The sequence below is a fragment of the Panulirus ornatus genome, chromosome 6 (genome assembly GCF_036320965.1).
Source record: "Panulirus ornatus isolate Po-2019 chromosome 6, ASM3632096v1, whole genome shotgun sequence".
NCBI lineage: Eukaryota > Metazoa > Arthropoda > Malacostraca > Decapoda > Palinuridae > Panulirus > Panulirus ornatus.
Genome location: NC_092229.1, coordinates 50,011,274 through 50,036,293, shown reverse-complemented (window position 1 = coordinate 50,036,293; position 25,020 = coordinate 50,011,274). Strand labels below are relative to the sequence as shown.

At 41.5% G+C, this 25,020-nt stretch overlaps 1 protein-coding gene across 2 annotated transcripts in view; it reads left to right on the top strand.

Moving 5' to 3' along the window:
- The window catches only part of Fs (Follistatin), a 267,994-nt gene extending 243,260 nt beyond the window's left edge, over positions 1-24,734 (top strand). The window contains exons 7-8 of one of the 2 annotated variants that reach the window (XM_071662923.1): positions 18,738-19,037; positions 21,935-24,734. In XM_071662923.1, coding sequence (XP_071519024.1) covers positions 18,738-19,037; positions 21,935-22,017 — 383 coding nt within the window. In that variant the 3' untranslated portion in view covers positions 22,018-24,734. Of the gene's footprint in view, positions 1-18,737; positions 19,119-21,934 lie in introns of both variants that reach the window. The other variant, XM_071662924.1, reaches the window with a different exon arrangement.
- Positions 24,735-25,020: the final 286 nt, after the last annotated feature.

Genomic DNA, 25,020 nt, shown 5'->3' with positions numbered 1-25,020 from the left:
AGCAAGACGGTACGACCCTTGAGCATGACAGTACGACCCCTGAGCACGGCAGGGCTACCCCCTGGGCACGACAGTACGACTCTTCAGCACGACAGTATGACTTGAGCACGATCATACGACCCTTGAGCACGACAACGCTATCCTTGAGCATGACGGTACGACCCTTGAGCACGACGGGTATGATGACGACCTATGACCTTGGCTCCTCAACCTTCATGTTTATATTCACATGAAGCTCATCTTACTGCTAAGGCTCACTTTTAAGCTCGTCTACCATGGAGCTCATCTTTAAAGCTCAGTTCGTCTGTGGTTAAGTTCTGAAATAAGCCTTAAGTTATAACCTAGTTGAAGTTAGGGTTTTCTCCCCAGTTTATCTTCCTGAAAGCTTATGTTAGTTTGCCCTAAAGCTTACCTGGAGCTTTGGTGTATCTCATTTTAAGCTTAGATTCTCCTCACTGAGTTTCCGGTATTTTCTAAAGCTGAAGTGTATCTCTCTCGAAGCTCAGACTATTCGCTCTTTAAGCTGTAGTGTAATTCTCTTAAAGCTTAAGCTTTTCTCTCTATAATCTCTCTGAAAGCTTCGGTTCATTGGTGAACTCCAGCAGCGTTAAGCGCTAGCAATGATGAACGCTACCAGTGGTGAACGCTACCAATGGTGAACGCTACCAATGGTGAACGCCAGCAGTGGATCGCAGGTCAGGAGGCTCACGTTGCCCTGTTGAGGCTCTTGAGGTTTAAGACGAGATGCGATTTGTCTGGAAAACCACTCATTAGGCCGGAGCGGGACGCGACCGTAAGGTATCCGGCACCGGTCGAAACGCGACCCCTCACCGCAGCGCCGGGCCTCCAGCCTCCTGCGGTCGCCCGACTTGGAGACTCATTACTTCAGGTTCTGATTGGGAGGTCGTCATTAAAAGTGACTATCGTGAACCTTCGATAAGGTTCAGGGGCTGATAGCGTATCAGATAAGTCGTTTGTGAAACGCTATAACCATTACTGTTGGAGGACAAGACTTCGTGGGGTGAAGGGTTCCATTTATGCAAAGGAACTGTGACAACTCCTCTTCCTCCTTTGATAGAGTTTCTGGTCTTTACTTAGCATGATCTCTGACAACTTCTGTCCTCCTCCCTTCTCTTTCACTTTCCCTCTTCGACGACATTGTAGCTCCTTATCCTATTCGACAGAGTCGCTCTTTTTTGGTCCTCTTGTCTCCCATTGTTCCACCTTGAATTACTCTACCCTTTCCTCACTCCCTGATGTCCCTCTTACTATTCCCGTGTTCTTCGTTGTAAATCTCGTTTCGTGTACATTACGAAGTACCTCCCACTGTGGACACAGGCGAGGCATGTGGTGAAGCAAGACCATTCTCGTGTTTTTGTCGCAATGTTCCTCTGCGCCTGTGCTTGCTCGTCTATTCCATTCTGCTCAAAAGATCAATACTTTTCCTACGTCTTGGAACTACATGTTGGTACACCCTCATCTCAAAGAAGGGAAATCGACCTTACCCTTCTAATTACTGTCCTCTTGTCCTGAAATCTACTGACTCCAAAGTCTTTGAATCTCTTCTTCTCCTTCCATTCCCTCGAGCATCTTGAGCCTCGCTAGTCTTACGTCTATCGTCGGCAGGGCTGTTGCAAGGCAAGATCCACCTCTCCGGCTAATGTCTCGTTTTCTACAGGATATAACGACGCCCTGGGAATGGTCCTTAGACTTAAAAGTTCCTGTCTTTCAACGTTCCTCCAGCTTGCTCGCTCTCTAGTCGGTCTCCCTCCACCCCCGACCTATCACCCTTCTTTGCTGATGTGCGCTCTGTACTTGCCTCCTAGCAATACACTCTTCTTCTGTACTATCACTGAAATGTGTTGTCTGTTTACAAATGATAGATAAATAAGTTAAAAATTCAAGTTGATTTAAATACTCTTATCTGGGGAGGCCCCCAGCTCTGAATTCCTACCTGACAGAGTCGAGTCCAAAGCAGTCTAACGTATCATCTCACAGTCTAACCTCAGAATTTGATCCACTCGCCCAACGCCACAGTTTTGGTTCTCTGTTCCTCCTCTTTAGCTATTACTTTGGTTCTTACTAGATCTGGTTTCGTGTGTCCTTGCTATTACCAGACCACGTAAGGCCTAGGAAACCCCACCACGTCACATGATTGCCCTGTGGCCACTAGCAACGTATGGGTGTGATGTCTGTCTCTTTCCTTACACCGCCAAGTTTTAGAACTTCCTTTTTTTCCCGTCTTTTCATGTCTTTTGGTAAGCGTTAGAAGCAGACACACTTTTTTTATAAATTGGTTTTCCATTTCATCCTAATCTCTACGATGATTTTTGTTCCTCTTCTATCTTCACTTCTTTATCTTCGTCGTCGTATTTATGCCCCAGGACTACGGAAGTCTGTCTGTCTGTCTGTGGACAGACGATAACTGTGTCCTTACGATAACTCACGTACATGACACGATAGATACTGCACACTTTTACACCATAGTTACCTCCATGTGATGGCACGCACTTGATCATAGTTAATCAGTTAATCAGATAAGTTAATCTGGATCTTTCTCAGGAAACTTTGTAATCTTTTTGCTTGTGCACTGACCCGCGAGTGCTCAGTCATGAAAGAGTAAAATTCATGCCATTTTCCTGTCATACATCCTCTCTCTGTAATTTTGGCAGGGCATTCGACATCACAGAGGCCTATATACACGTACATAGTAAGAGTATTATGTGGTGCTGCAGTTATCCTATACACCTGAAGAAGGTGTTCAAAGATTTTTTTTTTTTTCATTTCGGTTGTTGGATGATGTAGTAGTTTGATGTTGACGGCCTTAATGGCTCAGGTCATTGGGAGTTATTAAGCCCCCCAACGACCAATCAACCACAAGGAGGAGTTTTAGCGTTTCCTCTATGGCCTGAAAACCTACGAGAGGCGTCTCATGGTTGGCCATGGTGGTACACCTTCAGCACCATGTGGGTCACATGGCTGGCCATGGTAGGACACTTTCAGCACCATATTGGTCACATGGTTGGCCATGGTAGGACACCTTCAGGACCATGTGGGTCACATGGTTGGCCATGGTAGGACACCTTCAGGACCATGTGGGTCACATGGTTGCCATGGTGGTACACCTTCAGGACCATGTGGGTCACATGGTTGGCCATGGTAGGACACCTTCAGGACCATGTGGGTCACATGGCCGGCCATGGTAGGACACTTTCAGCACCATGTGGGTCACATGGTTGGCCATGGTGGGACACCTTCAGCGTCATGTGAGTCTCATGATCGGGCATGGCTACGACAAAGGAACACGTTATTTTGGAAGTAAAACGTAGAAAAAGAAAGATCTACCTTCACTTTAGACCTACCTATGACCTCCCAGCCCCTTACATGAATACATGGGTTACAATTGCTACATTAATAAAAAAAAAAAAAAGCCTGAATAATAATAGCCAATCAACAACTTTACATCTTTACGAAAACCTCAAAAAAAAAAAAAACGTTCGTGAGAGAATGGAAGTAGTCTTCTAACATCAGGTTAGGCAGATGGTCGTAGAAAAAAAAAAAGTTAAGGAATTGAAAGCAAGAATGTTAGAACGCTAGGTTCAAGCTGAGACCCACAGAGAACGCGAGAAGTTAACGAATCTTGAACGCAAGATGGGAACGACTCTCGAGCGAGACGGAGCGATCCAGTGACCAAGACAAAACGACCCTCCTTTTTTTCTCCCTCCTCCTCCTTCTCTTGCTGCTACACCGGTACCACGACACTTTGGTCTCACCTCACTTACGAGAATCAGTCAGGTCAGCGCACAGTCAACTAGCGGCTGCGTAGGTTGACACGGAGGAGAAGTAAAGAAGAGATAAACCAGAGGCCTAGAAGACACCATAGACGAAGACATTGCGTGAGGAAGGCGGTAACTAAAGCAAAAAATTAAGGCAGATGACAAGCCTACTTGCAACGGCTCGCACTGCCCCTCTTTGTTGCTCACATCTTGCTTAAGCGACTCATTTTCATTGGTCGACTCAGAGAAATATTCTCTCAAGTGTGGGATTTTGAATTTCGTCCTTATGACTCTTAATGCTGCTTCCCTATCTGGATTAACCTCCTTATCTGTGTTGTTGAGGTAGTTATCCACACGTATTAGATGTTGCATCTAAACCAAAAAATTCAGATGGCTTTTATTGTAAATGACGTGAAATTATTGATACGTGCCATAAGTTTTCTAGGAACAAGGAAGAATGAATTTCGGTTGCTGTAAAAAGGATGCGCTAAGAAAATATGGCTGGAGAGGAGAAAAAGGACACTGAATGACTGGTAGATTTGAGGTTGGTAGGTCGGGGCGGATTGAGGAATGGCATCCCTGTGGTGATTAATCCTTGTAGGGGATGGTATCCTTAGGCTATGTGAGGGGTGACAGTTCTGGGCCATGTGAGGAGTGGCAGTCCTGGGCCATGGGAGTGTTGAAATCCTCGAGCCTTATGAGGTTTGCCATTCTTAGGCCACATGAGGGTTGGCAGCCCTGGGCTGTTTGAGGTTGGTACCTCTGGGCTATGTGGTTGGTCTAATGGCTGACGAACTGTTGTTGTTTAAAAGTGTCTTCGCCGCAGACTTCTGGCAACTGAGAACTTTTGCAAATTAGTTAATGTCTTCCGTTGTGTCGATAAGACGGAGAGATGCCTGATGACACTGGGCGAGATGGTTCTGATGCACTTGTACGGCCAGGAAGGTAGAAATCGTATCATCTTGTTGACAGGTACCACGGCAGACGACCATGGAAGGCCTCGTCAACTGGGATATAAAATATGGAGTAGGTTGGGTACCTAAGTGACACCTTTCATCCTTCCTTTCCCACGATCCCTAGCACAAAGAACCACATCAGTGTGATGATGTGGTTAGATAAGACGATCTAGCAGCCACTTGTTATGGTGTAATAGCGTTATGTTTGAATGTTGCTGAGTGATGATTGTTTGTGATTGGCCGAGGGTCTACCCATGGGATGATGAGCAATAAGGACTCAGGGGCGTAACTAAGCGCTGTACAATAAATTTGATAGCATTACAAAATATTATATCCCGTTTACTCGAAAGGAAAAATGATTGTTCATGTTGAGCTTTTTCATATGATTCATGTGACAACTAAATCTACTTTTGCAGGCTTCACCATCTCTCAAAACGGTGACAAGTTTAAAATAGAAAAAAAAAATTAAGACTATGACCATATCGTTTCACCATTTTTTTTTCATTTCAGTGATCTATTTTCCTGCAAAATTGGTCGTCACAAATTAAAGTTCTGTATAGAGATTTATACATTGAGAATTTTTTTCTCTAATTGAACTTAGCATTTAGATAACTCAAAAAGGGCTAAGTCCTTTAAGATTCAGTGTGTTATTATATGCCACATTTTTTTTGGGTCTTTCCAGCATTGTCTTCGTGACTTCCTAACTGGCTCTGCACTCTTGGGCCAGACCCAGGGTACGCAGCTAATGTTAGCTCAGCCATGTTTAATTGACTTAACATACAACTCGAGACTTGACCAGGCGAGGTACATGTCATAGTACAGAGTAGAGCCGTCGTCACTTAAAATGCTCTGAGTCATCTTTTTCTGTAACTTGCCAGACTCTTGTAACCTTGACGTATTTGGGCAGTTATAGCATCGCACAACCTCGCAAAGTTTCAACGGTTTCCTTACAGATGTTTCTTAGTCCTCGAATTATCAAGTCCTTGAGGACTAAGGCTGTAGTCAGACCAATTCTGTTACCAACATGTTCTTAACACTTAAATGTCCAACATGTAAGGGTGTCCATAGAAATTGGATGTCTTGGGTATTGGAGCAATAGAGGCTTCAATATGGAGGGCTGTGAATATTAGTTGCTTGTAGGGCATTCCCTCCTGCAAGCGTTGCAAGAGCTGATGTAGAGACAGACGGATTGCAGCTTGAGCTGGGCGTTGAACAGTGTATCGTAAATGTCATGAGAATACTATAGAGTTTACAGTGGGTGGAGGTGGACCAGTTGCAAAGGTTGTCTTGTTGAAAATGGTGAGGTTGTTCGCATTATAGACAGCAGAAGCCACATTTGCTTCTTGGCCTTTAAGGATTTGTATTTCAGTTATAATCACCTAGTATCTCTTTCTAAGAAAGTCCTGGTATTACTATGGTCTAGTTGAAACATGGAGGGTGTTCAGAGAACCCTTGGTGGTACAGCAGGTAGTGTGTGCACACATGCCTTGCCACATTTGTTTTTATAGGGCTCTGTAACTGAAGAGGACAGTGAAGGAGAGTGTGCCCTCATGGCCAGCAGCTGTGCCTAACATGCACTTCCGTGCACAGACACACTTTCATGAAATGCTTGACGTTATATTTTGGCTGCTTTGCAAGCAAGCCAGGTATCCAGTTGTATTTCATTTGTAAAACCATGAGTGTGTCAGTCTGCAAAATGATGGAGGGTTACACGGCACACCATATTTGCATGTTCCATTGTTTACCATTCTTGGACTATTCTATGGGTTGGCTTTTGAAATCAGCTTAACCTGTTAAATCTTCATTCGTATCATATCTCGGTTTTAAATCTTGCGAGCCAATGGTGTCCACAGCATCATAGAAAACTGTAGATCTCACTGTTCCAGAAGAGTTAACACAAAAAAAAATCTCATCTCAAGAACCATTCAATAAGGAACATCATAAATATATGGTCTCTAAATGGATTTTTTTTGTGCAGCAGAAGAGTTAAAATTAAAAAAAAAATTGAAGGGAAAAGGGCAAGCAGTCTAGGCCTATGATGCAAGTCTCCAGTGCAGAGGGAAAGAAATTTATAGACTTAAATCAATAAACACAATGCCCATAATCATTGGGTAGGATGGCTTGACCTTTGTCATGTGGTTTAGGAATGATGTGTTTCTGATAAAACTTCACCAAGATCAGGGTGCATATGTGACTAAATATAACAGGTGCTTTCTGATGAACCAAACAACCACCTTCACTTTGTTGGTTCTCTCCAGCTGATCCAACTAGAATCTTTGTCAGGTAGCATTTTCAGGTGGTACTCTAATCTTATGTTGATCTTGCCCTCATATATATTAAGAAGTTTGATTGGTTTACTTGTTTCTTCCCCGTTAGTTGATCCAAGCTGAACTGATTCTTTGTGATTTGGCATTAGAGGAGTGTCACTTAAGCATTCCTTAGTGGTCCTAGAAAAAAGTCCGGTAATAGTCAGTGGGCGATATATACCATTTGGTCTCAGGAGCTACGCCTGGTTTCTTTGATGGTCTTCAATGATGGAGTAGCCTTGGTTCACAAATTATTTTCTTCAACCAGAATTTCGTCATGTATGGAACAGGGACTTGCACTTTTTCCTCCAGACACCAAGTTGACACACATCATGTGAACCCATGAAACCAGCATCTCCATTTACTTGAACCTCTGTACACAAAATGCTTCTATTGCATCTTTTTTTTTTTTTTTTTTCATACTATTCGCCATTTCCCGCGATAGCGAGGTAGCGTTAAGAACAGAGGACTGGGCCTTTGAGGGAATATCCTCACCTGGCCCTCTTCTCTGTTCCCTCTTTTGGAAAAAGAAAAAAAAAAACGAGAGGGGAGGATTTCCAGCCCCCCACTCCCTTCCCTTTTAGTCGCCTTCTACGACACGCAGGGAATACGTGGGAAGTATTCTTTCTCCCCAATCCCCAGGGAAAATCTATTGCATCTATGCATGAAATATCCATGGCCCTTAGTCAATCTTTCCACTTCTGTTCATATGACTCTTCTGCATTTTAATTCCCATCCCTGTACCTTCTGTTGTACTGCTATATATCCATTTGATCAAACCATCATCTACCACATACTGTACATGACCCTACTATTCCAAGACTATCATTAATGCTCTTTAACAATCACTTTTTTCATAGCACACAATCTCATGTCTTCATCTGTCTATCCTCCTAATTTTAACTAAATAAGTTCATCATCACTTGCTGTTTTTTCTGAACTATATACACTTGGATATTACATCCATACACCAGCAATGAAGCAAGTGGAGACTTCTTGCACACTGTTTGTTAATATTATTCTTACAATGAAAAAAGTTGTAAAAGAATCAGAAATAAATACCATCATACTCACCGTAGGTGCAGTAACGTATAACTTGAAATGGAGTAGGTGTCTCAGTACATACTTACAAATTATGAAAAACAAATGATCAACACATTACATAGGAAAATGAAGATAATGCAGTGTTTTCCCTAAACTCACCATATGTGTCATGTTTATTTTGGGGATCCATGACTAAGTTTATTGGCTGTTTAAGTTGCTGCTTTACTTGCTGATGAATCATAGAATGACTCAGTGGGAGGATCATTATTTGTTTGTGGATGGGGTTGTTAGGGAGGTGAATGCAAGAGTTTTGGAGAGAGGGGCAAGTATGCAGTCTGTTGTGGATGAGAGAGCTTGGGGAGTGAGTCAGTTGTTGTTTGCTGATGATACAACGCTGGTGGCTGATTTGGGTGAGAAACTGCAGAAGCTGGTGACTGAGTTTGGTAAAGTGTGCGAAAGAAGAAAGTTGAGAGTAAATGTGAATAAGAGCAAGGTTATTAGGTACAGTAGGGTTGAGGGACGAGGGACAAGTCAATTAGGAGGTAAGTTTGAATGGAGAAAAACTGGAGGAAGTGAAGTGTTTTTTAGGTATCTGGGAGTGGATTTGGCAGCGGATGGAACCATGGAAGCAGAAGTGAGTCACAGGGTTGGGGAGAGGGCGAAAGTCCTGGGAACATTGAAAAATGTGTGGAAGGAGAGAGCATTATCTCGGAAAGCAAAAAGGGGTATGTTTGAAGGAATAGTGGTTCCAACAATGTTATATGGTTGCGAGGCGTGGGATATAGATAGAGTTGTGCGGAGGAGGGTGGATGTGTTGGAAATGAGATGTTTGAGGACAATATGTGGTGTGAGTGGTTTGATCAAGTAAGTAATGAAAGGGTAAGAGAGATGTGTGGTAATAAAAAGAGTGTGGTTGAGAGAGCAGAAGAGGGTGTTTTGAAATGGTTTGGTCACTTGGAGAGAATGAGTAAGGAAAGATTGACCAAGAGGATATATGTGTCAGAGGTGGAGGTAACGAGAAGTGGGAGACCAAATTGGAGGTGGAAAGATGGAGTGAAAAAGATTTTGAGCGATCGGGGCCTGAACTTGCAGGAGGATGAAAGGTTTGCAAGGAATAGTGAATTGGAATGATGTGGTATACCAGGGTCGATGTGCCGGCAGTGGATTGAACCAGGGCATTTGAAGTGTCTGGGGTAAACCATGGAATGTTTTGTGTGGCCTGGATGTGGAAAGGGAGCTGTGGTTACGGTGCATTATCCATGACAGCTAGAGAGTGAGTGTGAACAAATGTGGCCTTTGTTTTTTCCTAATGCTACCTCGTGCGCATAGGCGGGGAGGGGGTTGTCATTTCTTGTGAGGCAGGGTGGTGATGGGAATGAATAAAGGCAGCAAGTATGAATTATGTACATGTGTATATATGTATATGTCTGTGTATTATATATATATATATATATATATATATATCCAGGACTCTTGCATTTACCTCCCTTACAACCCCATCCATAAACAAATTAAACAACCATGGAGACATCACACACCCCTGCCGCAAACCTACATTCACTGAGAACCAATCACTTTCCTCTCTTCCTACACGTACACATGCCTTACATCCTCGATAAAAACTTTTCACTGCTTCTAACAACTTGCCTCCCACACCATATATTCTTAATACCTTCCACAGAGCATCTCTATCAACTCTATCATATGCCTTCTCCAGATCCATAAATGCTACATACAAATCCATTTGCTTTTTGCAAGAGTCCTGGAAAGAGGGGCAAGTATGAAGTCTGTTGGGGATGAGAGAGCTTGGGAAGTGAGTCAGTTGTTGTTCGCTGATGATACAGCGCTGGTGGCTGATTCATGTGAGAAACTGCAGAAGCTGGTGACTGAGTTTGGTAAAGTGTGTGGAAGAAGAAAGTTGAGAGTAAATGTGAATAAGAGCAAGGTTATTAGGTACAGTAGGGGTGAGGGTCAAGTCAATTGGGAGGTGAGTTTGAATGGAGAAAAACTGGAGGAAGTGAAGTGTTTTAGATATCTGGGAGTGGATCTGTCAGCGGATGGAACCATGGAAGCGGAAGTGGATCATAGGGTGGGGGAGGGGGCGAAAATTTTGGGAGCCTTGAAAAATGTGTGGAAGTCGAGAACATTATCTCGGAAAGCGAAAATGGGTATGTTTGAGGGAATAGTGGTTCCAACAATGTTGTATGGTTGCGAGGCGTGGGCTATGGATAGAGATGTGCGCAGGAGGATGGATGTGCTGGAAATGAGATGTTTGAGGACAATGTGTGGTGTGAGGTGGTTTGACCGAGTAAGTAACGTAAGGGTAAGAGAGATGTGTGGAAATAAAAAGAGCGTGGTTGAGAGAGCAGAAGAGGGTGTTTTGAAATGGTTTGGGCACATGGAGAGAATGAGTGAGGAGAGATTGACCAAGAGGATATATGTGTCGGAGGTGGAGGGAACGAGGAGAAGAGGGAGACCAAATTGGAGGTGGAAAGATGGAGTGAAAAAGATTTTGTGTGATCGGGGCCTGAACATGCAGGAGGGTGAAAGGAGGGCAAGGAATAGAGTGAATTGGAGTCATGTGGTATACAGGGGTTGACGTGCTGTCAGTGGATTGAATCAAGGCATGTGAAGCGTCTGGGGTAAACCATGGAAAGCTGTGTAGGTATGTATATTTGCGTGTGTGGACGTGTGTATGTACATGTGTATGGGGGGGGGGGTTGGGCCATTTCTTTCGTCTGTTTCCTTGCGCTACCTCGCAAACGCGGGAGACAGCGACAAAGTATAAAAAAAAAAAAAAAAAAAAAAAATATATATATATATATATATATATATATATATATATATATATATATATATATATATGTATGTATACGTTAAGAAATGTATAGGTATGTATATATGTGTGTGTGTAGACATGTATGTATATACATGTGTATGTGGGTGGGTTGGACCATTCTTTTGTCTGTTTCCTTGCGCTACATTGCTAATGCGGGAGACAGCAACAAAGTATAATAATAATAGTATATATATATACTTATGTAAGTAGGAGAGATGGCCAGAGAGCGTTATTGGATTACGTGTTAATTGACAGGCGTGCGAAAGAGAGACTTTTGGATGTTAATGTGCTGAGAGGTGCAACTGGAGGGATGTCTGATCATTATCTTGTGGAGGCTAAGGTGAAGATTAGTATGGGTTTTCAGAAAAGAGGAGTGAATGTTGGGGTGAAGAAGGTGGTGAGAGTAAGTGAGCTTGGGAAGGAGACCTGTGTGGGGAAGTACCAGGAGAGACTGTGTACAGAATGGAAAAAGGTGAGAACAATGGAAGTAAGGGGAGTGGGGGAGGAATGGGATGTATTTAGGGAAGCAGTGATGGCTTGCGCAAAAGATGCTTGTGGCATGAGAAGAGTGGGAGGTGGGCTGTTTAGAAAGGGTAGTGAGTGGTGGGATGAAGAAGTAAGAGTATTAGTGAAAGAGAAGAGAGAGGCATTTGGACGATTTTTGTAGGGAAAAAATGCAATTGAGTGGGAGAAGTATAAAAGAAAGAGACAGGAGGTCAAGAGAAAGGCTGCAAGAGGTGAAAAAGAGGGCAAATGAGAGTTGGGGTGAGAGACTATCAGTAAATTTTAGGGAGAATAAAAAGATGTTCTGGAAGGAGGTAAATAAGGTGTGTAAGACAAGGGAGCAAATGGGAACTTCAGTGAAGGGGCGTAATGGGGAGGTGATAACAAGTAGTGGTGATGTGAGAAGATGGAGTGAGTATTTTGAAGGTTTGTTGAATGTGTTTGATGATAGAGTGGCAGATATAGGGTGTTTTGGTCGAGGTGGTGTGCAAAATGAGAGGGTTAAGGAAAATGATTTGGTAAACAGAGGAGAGGTAGTAAAAGCTTTGCGGAAGATGAAAGCCAAAGCAGCAGGTTTGGATGGTATTGCAGTGGAATTTTTTAAAAAAGGGGGTGATTGTATTGTTGACTGGTTGGTAAGGTTATTTAATGTATGTATGATTCATGTTGAGGTGCCTGAGGATTGGCGGAATGCTTGCATAGTGCCATTATACAAAGGCAAAGGGGATAAGAGTGAGTGCTCAGATTACAGAGGTATAAGTTTGTTGAGTATTCCTGGTAAATTATATGGGAGGGTATTGATTGAGAGGGTGAAGGCATGCACAGAGCGTCAGATTGGGGAAGAGCAGTGTGGTTTCAGAAGCGGTAGAGGATGTGTGGATCAGGTGTTTGCTTTGAAGAATGTATGTGAGAAATACTTAGAAAAGCAAATGGATTTGTAGTAGCTCATATGGATCTGGAGAAGGCATATGATAGAGTTGATAGAGATGCTCTGTGGAAGGCATTAAGAATATATGGTGTGGGAGGCAAGTTGTTAGAAGCAGTGAAAAGTTTTTATCGAGGATGTAAGGTATGTGTACGTGTAGGAAGAGAGGAAAGTGATTGGTTCTCTGTGAATGTAGGTTTGCGGCAGGGGTGTGTGATGTCTCCATGGTTGTTTAATTTGTTTATGGATGGGGTTGTTAGGGAGGTGAATGCAAGAGTTTTGGAAAGAGGGGTAAGTATGCAGTCTGTTGTGGATGAGAGAGCTTGGGAAGTGAGTCAGTTGTTGTTCATTGATGATACAGCGCTGGTGGCTGATTCATGTGAGAAACTGCAGAAGCTGGTGACTGAGTTTGGTAAAGTGTGTGAAAGAAGAAAGTTAAGAGTAATTGTGAATAAGAGCAAGGATTAGGTACAGTAAGTAGGGTTGAGGGTCAAGTCAATTGGGAGGTAAGTTTGAATGGAGAAAAACTGGAGGAAGTAAAGTGTTTTAGATATCTGGGAGTGGATCTGGCAGCGGGTGGAACCATGGAAGCGGAAGTGAATCATAAGGTGGGTGAGGGGGCGAAAATTCTGGGAGCCTTGAAGAATGTTTGGAAGTCGAGAACATTATCTCGGAAAGCAAAAATGGGTATGTTTGAAGGAATGGTGGTTCCAACAATGTTGTATGGTTGCGAGCTTGGGCTATGGATAGAGTTGTGTGCAGGAGGGTGGATGTGCTGGAAATGAGATGTTTGAGGACAATATGTGGTGTGAGGTGGTTTGATCGAGTAAGTAATAATAGGGTAAGAGAGATGTGTGGAAATAAAAAGAGTGTGGTTGAAAAGAGTGTGGTTGAGAGAGCAGAAGAGGGCATTTTGAAATGGGTTGGTCACTTGGAGAGAATGAGTGAGGAAAGATTGACCAAGAGGATATATGTGTCAGAGGTTGAGGGAACGAGGAGAAGTGGGAGACCAAATTGGAGGTGGAAAGATGGAGTGAAAAAGATTTTGAGTGATTGGGGCCTGAACATGCAGGAGGGTGAAAGGCGTGCAAGGAATAGAGTGAATTGGAATGATGTGGTATACCGGGGTCGACGTGCTGTCAATGGATTGAACCAGGGCATGTGAAGCGTCTGAGGTAAACCATGGAAAGTTCTGTGGGGCCTGGATGTGGAAAGGGAGCTGTGGTTTCGGTGCATTATTACATGACAGCTAGAGACTGAGTGTGAACGAATAGGGCATTTGTTGTCTTTTCCTAGCACTACCTCGCACACATGAGGGGGCAGGGGGTTGTTATTCCATGTGTGGCGAGGTGGCGATGGGAATAAATAAAGGCAGACAGTATGAATTATGTACATGTGTATATATGTATATGTCTGTGTGTATATATATGTGTACATTTGAGATGTATAGGTATATATATTTGCGTGTGTGGACGTGTATGTTTATACATGTGTATGTGGGTGGGTTGGGCCATTCTTTCGTCTGTTTCCTTGCGCTACCTCGCTAATGCGGGAGACAGCGACAAAGCAAAATAAATAAAAAAGATAAAAATACATAAGTACACGTATGTAAGTAGGAGAGATGGCCAGAGAGCTTTATTGAATTACGTGTTGATTGATAGGTGCGTGAAAGAGACTTTTGGATTTTAATGTGCTGAGAGGGGCAACGGGAGGGATGTCTAATCATTATCTTCTGGAGGTGAAGGTGAAGATTTGTAGAGGTTTTCAGAAAAGAGAGAATGTTGAGGTGAAGAGAGTGAGTGAGCTTGGAAAGGAAACTTGTGTGAAGAAGTACCAGGAAAGATTGAGTGTAGAATGGAAAAAGGTGAGAGCAAATGACGTAAGGGGAGTGGAAGAGGAATGGGATGTATTTAGGGAAGCAGTGATGACTTGCGCAAAAGATGCCTCTGGCATGAGAAAGGTGGGAGGTGGGCAGATTAGAAAGGGTAGTGAGTGGTGGGATGAAGAAGTAAGATTGTATGTGAAAGAGAAGAGAGAGGCATTTGGACAACTTTTGCTGGGAAATAGTGCAAATGACTGGGAGAGGTATAAAAGAAAGAGGCAGGAGGTCAAGAGAAAGGGTGTAAGAGGTGAAAAAGAGGGCAAATGGGAGTTGGGATGAGAGAGTATTGTTAAATTTTAGGGAGAATAAGATGATGTTTTGAAAAGAGGTAAATAAAGTGTGTAAGACAAGAGAACAAATGGAATCATCGGTGAAGGGGGCTAATGGGGAGGTAATAACAAGTAGTGGTGAGGTGAGAAGGAGGTGGAGTGAGTATTTTGAAGGTTTGTTGAATGTATTTGATGATAGAGTGGCAGATATAGGGTGTTTTGGTCGAGGTGGTGTGCAAAGTGAGAGGGTCATGGAGAATGGTTTGGTAAACAGAGAAGAGGTATTGAAAGCTCTACGGAAGATGAAAGCTGGCAAGGCGGCAGGTTTGGATGGTTTTGCAGTGAAATTTTTTAAAAAAGGGGATGACTGTGTAGTTGACTGGTTGGTGAGAATATTCATTGTATGTATGGTTCATAGTGAAGTGCCTGAGGATTGGCGTAATGCATGCATAGTGCCATTGTACAAAGGTAAAGGGGATAAAGGTGAGTGCTCAAATTACAGGGGTATAAGTTTATTGAGTATTCCTGGGAAATTATATGAGAGGGTATTGATTGAGAGGGTGAAGGCATGCACAGAGCATCAGACTGGGGAAGAGGAGTGTGGTTTCAGAAGTGGTAGAGGATGTGTGGATCAGGTGTTTCCTTTGAAGAATGTATATGAGAAATACTTAGAAAAACAAATGGATTTATATGTGGCATTTATGGATCTGGAGAAGGCATATGATAGAGTTAACAGAAATGCTCTGTGGAAGGTATTAAGAGTATATGGTGTGGGAGGTAAGTTGCTAGAAGCAGAGTAAAGTTTTTTATCAAGGATGTAAGGCATGTGTACAAGTAGGAAGAGAGGAAAGTGATTGGTTCCCAGTGAATGTCAGTTTGCGGCAGGGGTGCGTAATGTTTCCATGGCTGTTTAATTTGTTTATAGATGGGGTTGATAGGGAGGTGAATGCAAGGTGAATGCAAGAGTTTTGGAGAGAGGGGTAAGTATGCAGTCTGTTGTCGATGAGGGGGCTTGGGAAGTGAGTCAGTTGTTGTTCACTGATGATACTGCGCTGGTGGCTGATTCGGGTGAGAAACTGCAGAAGTTGGTAAGTGAGTTTGGTAAAGTGTGTGAAAGAGGAAAGCTGAGAATAAATGTGAATAAGAGCAAGGTTATTAGGTTTAGTAGGATTGAGGGACAAGTAAACTGGGAGGTAAGTTTGAATGGAAAAAAACTGGAGGAAGTGAAGTGTTTTAGATATCTGAGAGTGGATTTAGCAGCGGATGGAACAGTGGAAGCGGAAGTGAGTCACATGGTGGGGGAGGGGGCGAAGTTTCTAGGAGCGTTGAAGAATGGAAAGGGGGAATGTTAACTCGGAGAGCAAAAATGGGTATGTTTGAAGGAATAGTGGTTCCAACACTATTTTATAGTTGCAAGGCATGGGCTATAGATAGGGTTGTGCAGAAGAGGGTGGATGTGTTCAAAATGAAGTGTTTGAGGACAATATGTGGTGTGAGGTGGTTTGATAGAGTAAGTAGTGAAAGGGTAAGAGAGATGTGTGGCAATAAAAAAAAGAGTGGTTGAGAGAGTAGAAGAGGGTGTATTGAAATGGTTTGGTTGCATGGAGAGAATGAGTGAGGAAAGATTGACAAAGAGGATATATGTGTCAGAGGTGGAAGGAACGAGGAGAAGTGAGAGACAAAATTGGATGTGTAAGGATGGAGTGAAAAATATTTTGAGTGATCAGGGCCTGAACATACAGGAGGGTGAAAGGCATGCAAGGAATAGAGTGAATTGGAACGATGTGGTATACCAGGGTCGACGTGCTGTCAGTAGATTGAACCAGGGCATGTGAAGCGTCAGGGGTAAACTATGGAAAATTTTGTGGGGCCTGGATGTGGAAAGGGAGCTATGGTTTCTGTGCATTACACATGACAGCTAGACTGAGTGGGACAAATGTAGCCTTTGTTGTTTTTTCCTAGCTCTACCTCACGTGCATTTGTGGGGGGGAGGGGGTGCCATTTCATGTATGGTGGGGTGGTGATAGGAATGGATGAAGACAGCAAGTATAAATATGTACATGTGTATATGTCTTTGCATATATATTTTGAAATGTATTGGTATGTATATGTGCATGTGTGGGCGCTTATGTATATACATGTGTATGTGGGTGGGTTGGGCGATTCTTTCATCTGTTTCCTTGCACTACCTCACTAATGCGGGAGACAGCGACTAAGTACACTAAAAAAATTAATATATTATTGAATAAATATATTAAAATCGCTGTTTCCCACATCAGCAAGGTAGCACTAGGAAACAGACGAAGAATGGCCTATCCACTCATTTACACATATATAAATAAATGCCCATATATATACATATACACATATACATAACATACAAAGACATAAATACACATGTACATATTCATACTTGTTTGCCTTCATCCATTCCTGGCACTACCCAACCCTACAGGAGACAGCATCGCTACCCTCTGCTTCAGTGAGGTAGCGCCAGGAAAAACAGACAAAACTGGAGGTGGAAGGATGGAGTGAAAAAGATTTTGAGCAATCGGGGCCTGAACCTACAGAAGGGTGAGAGGCGTGCAAGGGTAGAGTGGTATACCACGGTCGACGTGCTGTCAGTGGACTGAATCAGGACATGTGAAATGTCTGAGGTAAACCATGGAAAGGTTTTTGGGGCCTGGATGTGGATAGGGAGCCTTTTTTTTTCCTTTATTTTCCTGGGACTACCTATATATATCTGTAGGAAAGATTCTTCATATTTAAACTTCAACTCAACAATATGAAGTTGCTGAGAGGCAGTTCTGGCCAGTTTTGAATAATGGTTCATTTTACAGAAAAAGAGATTCTGCACCATTACCAATTTACATTTTCTTCAAGAACACCAAATTTTTTTTACCAGCAAGTGAGATCAAATGATCCTCAGGTAACTTTTTGCATGGCAGCTTCTCACCAGTGATGCTCACTTTGGGAGAAACTGTGGCATTCCTGATCAGCTTTGTGGTAGAAGCCTTGGCCAAAATGATTAGTAGCCATGTGAATGGTTTCTCTATCTAAATAACAATGTGCTTAAAGACATTCTTCTAGAGTCAAAGGTCATTTAGTACTAGGAACATTCATATGGCTCCTTACCTGTACGGAGTCTTTTTTTCATACACATTCATCATTTTCCACATTAGCAAGGTAGTGTCAAGAACAGATGACTGAGCCTTTGAGGGGAAAATCATGAACAGTCTTGTGCTGAAATGAATTGTCACTTAACACTGAAAAATAAAATGGCTTCACTCCACTGTGAATGATTGGATGCTCTACTAAACCATTTCCCAAAAGGTCTTTGGTAATGTGAACATTAGTGTCTTCTCTCTTTAATAAATATTCATATCTCACCCCTGAAGGAGTAGGTCTTTAGGCACTGTGAATTCATATGGCTTTTCTCCTGTGCTGCACAAGATGATACCCCTGGGAAAAGGGCTTTTGGCACTGGATGTTCCTTTGGTTTCACATATGAATGGTGATGTAATTCTCTAAAGTACCTCCCGGGGAGAAGGAATTGTGATAACATGAACATTAATGCAGCTTTTCTCCAGGATGCATATTCATGTGCTGCATTAAATAAGCCTTCAGGATAAAGGTATTTTGGCATTGTAAACATTCATTTGACTTTTCTTCTGTATGATTATTCGTGTTCTTCAAATAATTCTTATTGGAAAAGATTTTTTGGCATTGTCAACCTTCATATGGCTCCTCTCCTGTATGAACAGCTATGTTATATGTTAATGGTATCCTATCCTGTCAGGCTGTAGCATTGTTATAACAGTGAAATGCCTCACCACCACAAGTAAACTCTTTCTGTAGTATATTAATAAGCCCAAGACTGTGCCTTTTGCCTTAACTCACTTCTGTGTGAACTAAGGAAGCCAGCATCCCACCACCAGCAAGCCCACAGCCTATCATGATGGGTAAGCTTCCTAACAGCCTATTGTGATGGGCAATTTTCCCAATTTATCATGAGTGATTCCCTCACATTCATGTTTTTCACAAGACATCGGGATTTTCAGTATATTACACAGAACCTTATACTCTCAAGGCCTATCTTAAGTAAGGTCATGGCCTATTATGCTGCGTTGCACTGGTGAACCACACACGCACACACATACCACACAGAAGGTTGGTAATGATGGCATTGCTATTTAGAAGGTACTGATTTGATCACCACTCTTATTTACCCTGCAGATCACACTCAGCCCGACGACTGCAACAAGCAGCACTACAGGACCAAAAAGAACAAGTACCAACGCCATCGTGAGCGGATGCGGGAAGAACAGAATGAGCTGCGGCAGAAGATGCGGACACAGACGGTGCTACACGAAGTAGCCGAGGCTGCAGGGACCTCAGTCCTACCAGAATTCAATGTTGGGGAAAACCCGAACAGCATCAAAAGTCGGGGAACAACCTTGGACTCAAGAAGTGGCAGTGACTCTGTCAGTGACAAGAGGAAGAAACGAAAGCGGAGGAGGAGGAGGAGAAGGAGAAGTAAGAATAACCTTTGGAAGTATATCAAGAGTTCACGTAGCCCTTAGTAGGTTTAAAAGATTAACACAGACACAGCCTTGGGTAAGTTTTAAGGGTTATCATAGTCTTGGACAAGTTTTAAGAGTATACACAGCCTTGGGCAAGTTTTAAGGAGTAACACAGCCTTGGGCAGGATTTAAGGAATGACACAACCTTAGGCTGGCTTTAAGCTGTTCTACATATGCAACAACTTTTTTGTTAAGTGCAATAAGTTGTCTTTTTATTAAATGCAGTAACAGAAATAACGTACATCACTTGGCAAGTTTTTAAACAGAAGTACATATGGGGAGGACAGAAAACAGAGACGTGGTTGTCTATGATGAGGTTATCTGCTAAAAACTAGGTTATTTGTTTTGTTGGTTGTTGCATTGCTACACATGGAAAAGAGGAGTGTTTTAGATACTTGGAACAGGCTCCAATACTGGTCAGATATATAGTTAATGAAATTCACCTCAACAAATGCACGATGATACTGATAGTACATGGTGAAATTAGATGAGTTACGATTGTCATCTCTTACATTTTTGTGTCAGACTGTATGACACAACAAATTCTCTGATGCTTCACATTGATAGCCCTGCTTTCCTTGCACAGTATATATTTCCCAATGTGTGTAATAAAAAAGTATACGATGTAGAGAATACTGATCTTAAATCGTTATAATGCATCTTATGTATTTTTTATATAATGCATCTTTTTTTTTTTTTTTATTTCAAGAGTTTCGGTGCATTACACATGACAGCTAGAGATTGAGTGTGAACAAATGTGGCCTTTTTGTTTGTTTTCCTAGCCCTACCTTGCTGAAGCAGGGGGTAGCAATGCTATTTCCTGTGGGGCAGGGTAGTGACAGGAATGGATGAAGGCAAGCAAGTATAAATATGTACATGTGTATGTATATGTTGATGGAACCATGGAAGCAGAAGCGAGTCCCAGGGTGGGGGAGGGGGCAAAGGTTCTGGGAGCATTGAAGAATGTGTGGAAAGGGAGAACGTTATCTTGGAGAGCAAAAATGGGTATGTTTGAAGGAATAGTGGTTCCAACAATGTTATATGGTTGTAAGGCATGGGCTATAGATAGGGTTGTGGGGAGGAGTGTGGATGTGTTGGAAATGAGATGTTTGAGGACAATATGTGGTGTGAGGTGGTTTGATTAAGTAATGAAAGGGTAAAGAGAGATGTGTGGTAATAAAAAGAGTGCGGTTGAGAGAGCAGAAGAGGGTGTATTGAAATGGTTTGGTCACATGGAGGGAATGAATAATGAAAGATTGACAAAGAGGATTTATGTGGCAGAGGTGGAGGGAATGAGAAGTGGGAGACCAAATTGGAGGTGGAAGGACAGAGTGAAAAAGATTTTGAGCGATTAGAGTGTGAACATACAGGAGGATGAAAGGCGTGCAGGGAATAGAGTGAATTGGAATGATGTGGTATACCAGGGTCGATGTGCTGTCAATGGAAGCGTCGGGTAAACCATAGAAAGTTTTGTGGAGCCTGGATGTGGAAAGGGAGCTGTGGTTGTGGTTCATAACACATAACAGCTAGAGACTGAGTGTGAACGAAAGTGGCCTTTGTTGTCTTTTCTTAGCGCTACTTTGCACGCACGCGGGGGAGGGGGCGCCATTTCATGTGTGGCGGGATGGCAGCGGGAATGGATGAAGGCAGCATGTATGAATATGAACATTTGTATATATGTATATGTCTTTGTATATATCTGTTGAATTGTATAGGTATCCATATGTGCGTGTGTGGGCGTTTATGTATATACATGTGTGTGTGGGTGGGTTGGGCCATTCTTTCGTCTGTTTCCTTGCACTACCTCGCTAACGCGGGAGACAGCGACGAAGTATAATAATAATAATAATAATGTTGATATGTATATATACATGTATGGGCATTTATGTACATGTATTTGAGTGGATGGGCCATTCTTCGTCTGTTTCCTGGCACAACCTTGTTGACATGGGAAACAGCAATTATGTAAAAAAGAAAAAAATTTCCGTAGAGTGCAGCTACCCCAATTATTAAGAAATGCATCTTGCATTCATGTTTACCAACCCTACTGACACAACAGAATTTGTATTATTCATCTTGAAAGCCATCAGACCATCCATAAAGATGGATCTAATGTTGGGTTGGGTGGATAAATAACCCACCCTATCACCATAACACCACAGGAAAACTGTTAAACAGGCACGATGGTGTTCTGTTTGCTAAATTGACCTTATGTTGTCAGTTGAGCAGTTTATTGAAACGTGGAGAACATAGAGAACTAAAGGACACCTCTCAGGAATTTATGTACAATTTGAACATGGTTTAAGAGAGAGCTAAAACAGAAACTGCTTTATTCAAAGGAGCATGGATGCATGAAAGTAGTTAGGTAAGGAGGTAGTAAATGCAAATAGCTTTAAGAAGTTGAAGACTAAGGTATACACAAATAGGTTATCTCACACACACGTTTCTCCGTAGTGTAGGTAGCAGGCCCACCTGGATCAAGCTTGCACGAGTTTGAATCCTGGGCATGGCATTTGGCCCCTGTCCAACCCAAGTTTTCTTCCTTCCTACAGGACTGGTCAGTAAATAGATACTTGGCTTAGGCTGGGATTTGTGCATGTACATACTATAGAGGTTTAAAGTGATACATTTGTACAAGGTTAAAAGATAAGGCAACAAGAGTGTAAAACTCTCCATATAATGTGCAAATAGTAATCACCCACACACACACACACACACACACACAATGACATCACCATAAATGAACTTATTCCAAATTTTCTGTCTTGAAAATTTCCATTGTATTAATATCTTGATTCTCCTTAACCTTCAACAGAAATTTTAATAATTATAATGTTACTCTTTTTACAGACTGCAAAAAGAACAGAAAGAGAACAATAAAGGAAAGGCAGAGAAAAAGACAAGAACAAAGAACCAGAGTGGATGGGGACTGATGACCATACTTTCATCAGTAGGTACAGTGAGTTGAGTCTAAAGCAGAGCCATCAGTGGTGGTGGAAACATGATGTATATCAGAAGATTGAGAGGGAAGGTAAAAGTAGACTGGAGGTGTCATGAGAAGATATGCAAAATGAGAGAAGAGACAAAGTAGTAGATTCCACATGATGGTGGAAAGGAAATATGAGAAGGAAAAAGACTACGTTTATGTAGATTTTTAATGATTTTTGTGAAAGGGATTTAAAGCAAAATAAGGAGGCTGTACATTTGGACTAAAAGTTAATAAACAAATAGGGTATTAAAAGATGAAAAAAATACTGGAAAAAATAGTTCAAGTAGATATCATAAGTGGTAGAAAGGTTTAATATAAGTACAATAGCAGAGATATAAATTCTTTTGCAAGTGGACAGAACTTCTATTGTAATAAACAAAAAATTGAGACAGTGTTCAAATAGATGTGTAAGTGATGATCAGAGGAGAGTACGTTTAGGGGAAAAGACTTTGCAAAGAAGACTGGTGTGTAAAGAATTTTAAACAAGAAGCAGAAGAGAAATTGGAGATTTAGAGTTAGGTAATGACAATTTACAGTGTGTAACATACATATATTACAAGCATATTAATTGTATAATATTGCTGAATTTAGTATTTGGAATCAGGAGTTAAGCAAGTGAAATCTTCACTGCAATAGAAAATAGCTTCTGTCAAGTAAACTTAGGGTGTGACAAAGGATTGGTCTGCACTTATCGATGATCAATGGATTCTCATTTCCAAGGACTGAATAGAATATTGCATATTATCTATAAATCTGACTGTGTACATTATACCAATACATATCAGAGCTTGATAGAAAAAGCATAGTTACATGTTATTTTTGTGGTTTGAACGGCACGTGAAATTAACTGAACCTTAGCAGTTCAAGGTAGTAAGAGCAACGTAGAACTTGCAGTATAGAGGAATGATAGATTCTAAGGTAGATTACCTCTGAATGTTTGTAATATAACTGCTTCATTCAGTGATTGGAATAAGTTACTCAGTATTATATTAAGATTTTCTAAGTTACATTAGCCTACATGTCTTTTTCTTTTTCTGTCTAAAGAATGAATTGTAGCATCAAGGGAAAATCAGAATATCGTCAAGCCTAAAAATGCATTTCCATCAAAGAACTTTTTGGACTAATTTTAGCAGAATACATTGCTTGAATTTTCTTTCTATAACTTTTTGATTTCATTTAATTTGTAATACTTTCTAATTTTTCATTCTTAACAATTTAGGTCATCTGTCCTTGCATCAGCTTCTCCAAACCGTATATTCCTCTTTTTTTTTTATCATTATCCTTCTTACATCTTTATAGTCACCCATAACTAGTACTCTAATTGTTTGCTTTCATATTGATGTCTATCTCTAATACATTGACTCTTGAAGGTAAACTTCACCTCAGCTCCTCAGAGTTATATAAAACTTCCCAATTTTAATGCTATTGAACACTAATGACACTTATCATTAATCCTGTTGTACTGTAGTAACATTTAATTATTTAAGTTATTGACAAGCATTTAAGAGTCAACTACATCCATACCACACACAATAATCTATTGTTTCTTTCTCCTCAGCATTGTTCCCATTGAGCACCTACTCATTCACCTAATGCAAAAGATTTTTTGGTCAGTTTTCCAATCAACATTTTTCTCCACATGATCACACCACTTCAGTGCACTACTCTTTCATATCAGCAACTTCTTTCTTGATTACCTGTAGTTCTTGAACTTTATCATTTTTATTTTACTTTCAACAGTAAAAAGAATCTTGCTTTCTGATATCCAACCTTTTCCAGACTATTAATTTTCGTGTTAAAATATGTTACAATTTCTTCTAGAAGACTTTGCCACTCGTATAAACTAGGTGACACTGTGACTGTTCCTCCTAGGAGATCTTTCACTCATATATATACTGTACTAGGTTACACAGTTTCTTCTAGGAGGTCTTTCCACTCTTATCCTAGATTACTGACTTCCATCTAGGAATCCTTTCCACTCATATACACCATACCGGGTCACACTTTTCTCTAGGAGGCATTTTCATTTATATGTATGTACTGGGTTATACCATTCCTTTCCACTCTATGTAACTATGTTAAAAGAATTCTTTCCATTCATATGAAAAGTAACACAGCTCCTTCTAGGCAACCTTTCTATTCATATATACTATGTTACACAAATCCTTCTAGGAGACCTTTCTTTTCATGTAGACAAGGTTACATAATTCCCCCTTGGACCCTTTCCACTCTTGTGTATTTGATTACACAATTCCTTCTAGGTGACACATCTGCTCATATGCACTAGGTTACACAATACCTTCCAGGAGACCTTTCCGCTCATATGCACAAGGTTACACAGTTTGCTTTATGAGCCATTTCCACTCATATATACATGGTTACACAGTTCTCTCTAGGAGACCCTCCACTCATATATACATGGTTACTCATATATACATGGTTACACAATTTCTTATAGATGGTTTCACAATTTCTTCTAAGAGACCTTTCCACACACATATACAAAGTTACACCATTCCTTCTAGGAAACTTTTCCACTCATATATACAAGGTTATTCAGCTCCTGCTGGGAGACCTTTCCACTCATATATTCAGGGTTACACAAGTCCTTCTAGGAGACCTTTCCACTCATATACTAGGTCACACAGTTCCTTCTAGGAGACCCTCCACTCATATATACATGGTTACACAGTTTCTTCTAGGAGGTCTTTCCACTCTTATCCTAGATTACTGACTTCCATCTAGGAATCCTTTCCACTCATATATTCAGGGTTACACAAGTCCTTCTAGGAGACCTTTCCACTCATATATTCAGGGTTACACAAGTCCTTCTAGGAGACCTTTCCACTCATATATACATGGTTACACAATTTCTTATAGATGGTTTCACAATTTCTTCTAAGAGACCTTTCCACACATATATACAAAGTTACACCATTCCTTCTAG